Genomic DNA, 7,712 nt, shown 5'->3' on the forward strand with positions numbered 1-7,712 from the left:
AAGTAGTCCATTAAGCATTTCAACAGTGATGATGCTCCTTTTGAATTGCTACATCACCAAAATGATGCCCCCAGAGCACCTGCTTTTATTTTGGGGAAAATATTATAGTGGGCTAAATCTGGGAAATAGGGAGCATGCTCCAGCTGTGATGAAATTGTGTGCCAAAAACTCTTGCACTATCAATGCCTAGTGTGCATGGGCATTATCATGGTGCAGAATCCAGCACCCCTGTTTCGACAAATTTGGTTGGACACGGCACACAATCTTTCAGATGCCTTGGGACCTCCGCGCAGAAAACTGCATTGACAATTTGACCTTCAGGTACAAATTTGTGGAGCACAATTCTATGACAGTCAAGAAACACAATCAACACTACCGATTTTTGCTTTTTTTTTTCTTATTTGCATTCGTAAATCCAAATTTGCTCACCGGTAATGACCCCTTACAAGAATACATCGCTCTCTGAAGTTTTTCAATTATTGTAACTCTTTTCATCACAGCCTTTGCTCAGGAGTCTGCAATTTTTGCACCATCTTGGTGCAAACCTGCTTAATTTTGATATTTTCAGTCAAAATCTGGTGAAGTGAAAAGTCTGCTTACAGACTTTTCCAAAACAAGTCCTTCTCCAATCGTTCTAACAGTCATTCAGCAGTCACTGAGCACAACACAATGCACATAATCTACATTTTCATCATTGCACAAAGTGAAGGGGCATCTTAATCTTGCATCGTTCTTGGGGACTTCATGGCTCCCTTAGGAACACTGGAGCCACTTGAACACAGTTCCCATAGGCCTTTTGCAACACTTGATAAATTTCAGTACCATTCTTGCTGAATTTCACAAGAAATGTGATATTGTCTGTTCATCTATCCATTTCGACAAAGGATAAAAATGGGTTGCACAATAAGTGTACATATAAAATTCTGCCTTGTAATACAGCAATCCAGCTCATTTTAGTAGACGCGAACTGGGTTCTTCTGAGTGAGGTGAGCAAGGGAGAAGTGCCGCTATACCCTCTTCCACACTTTGCTGACTCGCTGCATGAACTTTTGGCACAGACCTTGTATACTATTCAAACAAGGCAGGCAAGAGTAAAGACAGGCAGCCTATAGGGTAACCTTAAAACAGTGAAACTGAAGAAGAAATGGGAAAAGTCACAGGCGCACGGTAAAAAGAAATTAAAGTTACAAGGATAGCGACGTGCCATAAAAAATTGACACAGTTGTGGCAGGGAATGTAAGAGTGAGTATGCTAAATACCTCTATGTTGATCATGGATCAGAAAAACTGCTGCAACTCAAGACTGACCACAACAATGGTAAAATGTAACTTTATTCTCACTGTAAACAAATACAACTTACAATACTGCCTAATACCAATAAGTTTTAGCAGGTACTCTGTCTTCCTTGATGCCAAGTTCCTCCATTATCTCTTGTTCAAACGTCATCAGCTTTGGAACAAAAGTAATCTTTTCAAGCTCCTTTGCTCTGGTGTCTTTGGGTTGCTCTGGAAACAGAAAAAATTCACTGGCATCACTGGTTTGAAAGGACTTCAATCACAGTGAAGCTAATCAGGGGTGTAGTCTGCCTAGTGTGGCCCCACTGGGCAGATTAGACATAGTGATGCCACTACCTTTCAAAGCTGCACTTGGTAATACGGGTAAGGGACAGGTATGCACATGCAGAAATGCGCTAACAGCACACAGTATCAATTCATAACCCGTCACATACCCTATGGATTATTACAATACCATGCACTATTAGCACAATTATACAGGTATCCTTGAAAACCAATACCCTGGTCAGCCAAGCAAATTCAGTGACACTTTGATCAAGTACGTCCTACAGCAAGTGTCACTAAACCTCAACGCCTAACAACCTGCGAATGACAACGAAGTATACTAACCCGAGGTGACACTAAATTTGTGTTTAACGAGAAGAAAAGGGATTAACCGACGGGCCCGACATTTATTAATTATATCACATAAAGCCAACAAACAAGGGCACCAAGGACAACACAGGGGAAACTACTAGTACTTAGTAATTGAAATAAAGAAATTGCAAATTAATGGAACGTAATGCAAAGACATGGGATCATTCCCCACCTCCGGCAAGCTGCTTTTTCATCCACTTTCAGTTCCATTAATTTATCATTTCTTTACTTCAATTAGTAAGTACAAGTGATTTCCCCTGTGTTGTCCTTGGTGTTGTTTGTTGGCGTCTTATGATATGATTAAAATCAGGCCCCTCTGTTAACCCCCTTTCTTCTCTTTCATTACATAACGTGGGTCTCAAATTCATCAACCTTGATGCTTTCAGGTAGAACATGTGGTTCATTGACCAGTTGCCTTCACCCTAAAAAGATCACGTACTCGTGACGCCTGTGGTAGAAAGGATGTTCCACATCCGCCGCCAAGGTTTGCGAGTGGTGGTGCTGACTAACACTCCAAGGGTTAGTTCTACAGGTTTTCCCGCTCAGTTTAATCCAAGCGCCATTGAAAATAATCCAGGTGCCTGCCAATTTAATCTGAGCGCCAGCATTTTAAATCCCAGTGCCAATAATTTAATCCAGGTGCCACCACATTTAATCCCAGTGCCATCCGAATTAATCCGCGTGCCAACTCATTTAATCCTTGCGCCAGCCATTTTAATCCAAATGCCACACATTTTAATCCCAGTGCCAGTCAATTTAATCCTGTTGGAAATTGATTGAGAAACAAATAATTCTTGCAGAAGAGGTCGTAACAGGCGTCATGAATGCCGTATATTTGTTGATGTAATCACCAGATTGGCGTCAGCACTTTAGGAGCAAAGTTTCCATGCTACTGGTGTCGTCATGGCTGCTTCAGAAACACTTCCGTGTGTTATAACGCTCACTCATTTCCTCCTTTTCAAGTCGCATTTCCGAGTGACAAGAGACTCACATAAGTGAGGCAGAATCGTGACGGATATTACGCGACTTGTGTTGCGGTCATGACATGCGATTTCCTTCCCTATCGCCTTGCATATCGATCGACATTGTTCGCAAGGGTAAAAACTTGCTCACCATTACTCAGGCACTTGGCATAATCACTAAGCACCACTCTTCTCACGCATGCACTATCCTAAACTGCCGGCACGCTTATCAAACGAAGTGCATAGTTGGGTGAAAACCATGATGACATCATGTGAGTCACTAGAGGTCACCTCATTGGCTGCGTGATAGTGAGCCAGTTATTACCCTTTATAGCCACTTCGTTTGATATGCATGCCGGCAGTTTAGGATAGGGCATGCGTGAAAAGAGTGGTGACATCACGAGAGTCACTAGTGATCACGTCACTTCAGTCGATGATGGGGAGCAGGTTTTTAAGCTTTGAAAGCGATTTTCTTTGATATGTTAGTTGCCAGATCAGGATATGTGTGACGGCGGTGACGTCGAGTAGGTCGCTAGTGACCTAATCATGTCACTCAAGAATAAGCTGTTACATTCTCAGAACCAATTCGTTTGATATGCATGTTGGAAGCGTAAGAGGGTATGCAAGACACAAGCTAAGTGAGCTATATTGAATCGCTTAGTGATTATGTCAAGTGCCTGAGTAATGGTGAGCAAGTTTTTACCCTTGCGAACGCTGTCGATCGATATGCAAGACGATATGGAAGGAAATCGCATGTCATGATCGCAACTCCAGCCGCGTAATATCCGTCATGATTCTGACTCACTTATGTGAGTCACTCTTGTCACTCGGAAATGCGACTCGAAAAGGAGGAAATGAGTGAGCGGTATAACACACGGAAGTGTTTCTAAAGCAGCCATGACGACACCAGTAGCGTGGAAACTTTGCTCCTAAAGTGCTGACGCCAATCTGGTGATTACATCAACAAATATACGGCATTCATGACGCCTGTTACGACCTCTTCTGCAAGAATTATTTGTTTCTCAATCAATTTCCAACAGGATTAAAGTGACTGGCACTGGGATTAAAATGTGTGGCATTTGGATTAAAATGGCTGGCGCAAGGATTAAATGAGTTGGCACGCGGATTAATTCGGATGGCACTGGGATTAAATGTGGTGGCGCCTGGATTAAATTATTGGCACTGGGATTAAAAATGCTGGCGCTCAAATTAAATTGGCTGGTACCTGGATTATTTTCAATGGCGCTTGGATTAAACTGAGCGGGAAAACCTGTAATAGTAACACATAAATACCCCAGAAAGTGGATCGGAAGACAGCGCCGCGGTAGCTCAATTGGTAGAGCATCATACACATAATGCTAAGACGTGAAATTGTTCCCCACCTGCGGCAAGTTGCTTTTTTATCCACTTTCAGCTCTATGGGAAAAGTCAATTTCTTTATTTCAATTATCAAATACAAAAAACTTCCCCTGTGTGGCCCTTGGTGTCTTTGTTCGCTTGTTTAACTAAATTTGTGCGTCATTCTAGTTGTGGGAGCAACGGTTCTTTTGGAGCTGTTTGCTACAACCGTCTGGTTGGCAAAAGTTGCTTAAAACCACCATTACAGCCTACCAGTGCAACAATATGTCAATTATGTTGATTCATTTGGCATTGTGCTGCCATCTGCTAGTTAATTCAGACAGAAAAGAAATGGGTTCAGAATGATAGCAGTCTGGACAAGGACAGTCTGCTTTTTGAAGACACTGAAATGGGTTGCTTTGTAGCATTCTGCATAGTTGAGGAGCACTTTGAAATCTGCTTACCAGCGTAAGCACCCTTGAGCTTATAATCGTATGTTTCTTCAGCCATCAGTGGGATGGGTAGGATCCGGCCAGAACGCACCGATACCCTGACCTTCTCACCGTCTTCGGTGTAACGCCATTCTACCTTTGTTGGCTTGCTGAAATGGAAAAAACAGAAAGACAAAAACATTTTTTTTTCAGTTTCACGAGAACTTGGCAGAGGCTCATGTCATCATCATCATCAACCTATTTATGTCCACTGTAGGACGAAGGCCTCTCCCAGCAATCTTGAATTACCACTGTCTTGCACCAGCTGACCCCATTTTATACTTGCAAATTTCCTAACTACGTCACACCACCAAATTCTCTCGTCTCCGACTGTGCTTCCTTCTCTTGGCACCGATTCTGTAACTAACATACAAGTGGTCATCCACCCTAAGCAGTAAATGGCCTGCCCAGTTGCATTTTAATGTGATTGCATTATAGGCAAACTTCACTCACACCGAAGGCATCTAACAGAAAATATGGGCTGATCCTGAATGCAGTGCAGTCAGTCTAACACGGCATCTCAAAGCGCTGGCTGCCAGGAGAGAGCAATGCGAGAAACTGGCATGTGCATCACATGCCAGACATTTTGAGGAGTGACTTTGGCATAAGAAAAGAATGCATGTGATCATGGCCTAATAGTTGCAGCCTTAGGCTGCCATGCTGAAAGACCGAGATTAGGTCCCACCACCATCAGTCACACATTTCTTTATAGCATTACAGGTGGACTTCAACCACTTTGGAGGTATCTAACAAAAGAACTCTAGGTGTGTTGAACATATGTAAGCATGTCTAAGTGTGCACAAAATTGCAAGTTTGTAAGAGATACAAGGTACAGAAATTTCACTTTGATAAATGAGACCTTGAAAGGCAATCTGTGACGCATGCATGCACGGCTGTCGAGACTTCACAATCATCACAATCTAAATATGCTATCGCATAATTCAAGAGTTGGTAATGCTACATCATGGCTTATTGCTTTTAATGTCCACTATAATAATGACTAAAGCCACTTGCCCTCTCATTCACACCACTGTTTCTTAACATTATGCCTGTTTTTCGCTCCGTAACTTGTTGCACGGTCCTTAACTCCTTCTCAAGCTTTTCTTGAAAGAAGCTTGAGGGTCATATATACCTATGAAAAAAATATACAAACCACAGGCTCACTGAAAAAACAGAATTTCTTTGCAATTCAGAGCCACAAACAAATAACGACAGCACTGGAGAGTTGGTAATGCCAATTTACACTGCAGTCTTCAATTTCGAGCCACATTCAAAGGCGAAGAAAAAAATCAGCTTTATTGCAGAATTCCTGGCTTGCTTACTTTTGCTCAGAGGAGTACATTAGTTAGGTGTGATTTTGCTATATTTCACTCATTTTGCATAAATGAAGCCAAGCACACCAGCATATTTAAAGCTGATGACAACCACTTATGCAGATACTCAATGTTGATTACTTCAATATGCTCTCCAAATACACTGCATAATGTGGGTTGCGTGTGACATTATGAAAACCACGTTAGTGAACAAATTCACAGCCTCCACTTTGCTGCTGGGAACAAACAAGTATTAAGAGGACTGGATTATGTGCAAGCTTTTCACTGCACTAGTGGTCTGCCAGCATGAAATCAATGAAATCAGTTGAAATATGTATGCAGCATACCTTCTGTCAACGAAATTTGCACAGACCAGCTGTCACTGAATAAGCCTGAATTTGCTCAAAGTCAAGTGCTCCACAAGCTATAGGCAACACACTAATGCCAACAATATGTGTTACACTTTAACGCTGCAAGGTGAAAAACTGTCCTAAATAGGCACAAACTCTTCTGATAAGCTCTGTTGCACTTATACAGTGCCTCGACCTAAGCAACTACATACTTATCTGTTGGGTCCACCAAAGCAACTTGGGTTGTGACAAGCAGAGGCATCTCAGTCTTCATGATGTGCATATTTTCACCAGAACCAGCACTACGGTATTCCTGAAGGAAACGCAAGAAATGGAATGAATTGTAGTGTCATTCCGGAAGTTATGCTTCCTCACTACAACCAAGAAGAACGACGGGAAAGTGCGAATGGCATGTGTGTTTGCCAGCTTGTGTAACAAGTACTTACGCAGTTCAGTCCTTCTACACAAACCCAGTTACGTTCCTTGACAATGTAGTTCACAATTCCTTGTTTTCCCTTGTCCTTTCCAACAAGGACTTCGACCTGTACAGGAGAAAGGAGAATTCGCAAGGAAGCCCAATAAAAGCTTACCGCTAAACTAAAACCTCACATTACGAGCTGATCTTTTCCGAGCTCGCTGTCCGAGCAACATAATTAAATTAAATGCTGTAAGTTGTGAGCGCCCTACAAGAAGGACACAATCACTGGCCATATATATATATATGAGAAAGGTTGTTGTACATGATGCTATGACGGAACCCGCTTTACTGCATAGAATTAATGAATTACTGAAACCACATTCGCTCCTCGACAAGCGATAACTACAACGACAGGAAATTCAATTGCAAGTGCGTACACGATCGCCTCGGAACACTGTCCACACGATAGGCTCGACAAAGACGTGTTTGCTGGGAACTCCAGGCATGTTGTCCTTCCAGAAGTCCGACTGCCAGGGACGTGCCAAGCCATAGTAGTATTTCTTGCGCTGAATCACAGCCGGACGGTACTGAGGTCCCTTAGGTGTGCGCCACTCGACCTGTGCCATCACTCGCTTCACGTACGACTCGGGGAAATTTGCATAGTCCTTGGGCAGCTTAGACGCCTTCAGTAAAAAAGACGTTAGCCGCATTTCTATACGTTATTAACCGCAAAGCTTCAGAAAAATAAATTATTTAGGCGCCTTATGTACGGCACGGAGAGCGCATACTTGCGGGGGACGCAATGCAAACCCGACCATGCGTGTACCAGTGTTGCTGATACACCATAAAATCAACAAAACTACCACTAAGAGTTCAAAACGTTGCGCACAAGCACGCACAAGTTAAGGT

At 42.6% G+C, this 7,712-nt stretch overlaps 1 protein-coding gene across 1 annotated transcript; it reads right to left on the reverse strand.

Moving 5' to 3' along the window:
* Window positions 1–1,311: 1,311 nt before the first annotated feature.
* On the reverse strand, window positions 1,312–7,605 carry mRpL24 (mitochondrial ribosomal protein L24). The gene is made up of 5 exons (XM_065441583.2): window positions 7,241–7,605; window positions 6,832–6,927; window positions 6,598–6,698; window positions 4,696–4,832; window positions 1,312–1,505 (listed from the first exon to the last, which is right to left on the reverse strand). The coding sequence occupies exons 1-5, from the start codon at window positions 7,511–7,513 to the stop codon at window positions 1,369–1,371; spliced, it is 744 nt and encodes a 247-aa protein (XP_065297655.2). The 5' UTR covers window positions 7,514–7,605; the 3' UTR covers window positions 1,312–1,368.
* Between the last annotated feature and the right edge of the window lie 107 nt (window positions 7,606–7,712).

This window comes from Dermacentor albipictus, chromosome 1 (assembly GCF_038994185.2).
Source record: "Dermacentor albipictus isolate Rhodes 1998 colony chromosome 1, USDA_Dalb.pri_finalv2, whole genome shotgun sequence".
NCBI lineage: Eukaryota > Metazoa > Arthropoda > Arachnida > Ixodida > Ixodidae > Dermacentor > Dermacentor albipictus.

What these genes read in the sequence shown, in the direction of transcription:
- mRpL24 (XM_065441583.2), bottom strand. Translation starts at nt 7,513, where the DNA reads ATGCGGCTAACGTCTTTTTTACTGAAGGCGTCTAAGCTGCCCAAGGAC. An exon ending in CAGTGTTCCGAGGCGATCGT is followed by an intron (nt 6,928 to 7,240) that starts GTACGCACTTGC and finishes TCTCCTGTACAG; the next exon opens with GTCGAAGTCCTTGTTGGAAA. An exon ending in GTGTAGAAGGACTGAACTGC is followed by an intron (nt 6,699 to 6,831) that starts GTAAGTACTTGT and finishes CGTTTCCTTCAG; the next exon opens with GAATACCGTAGTGCTGGTTC.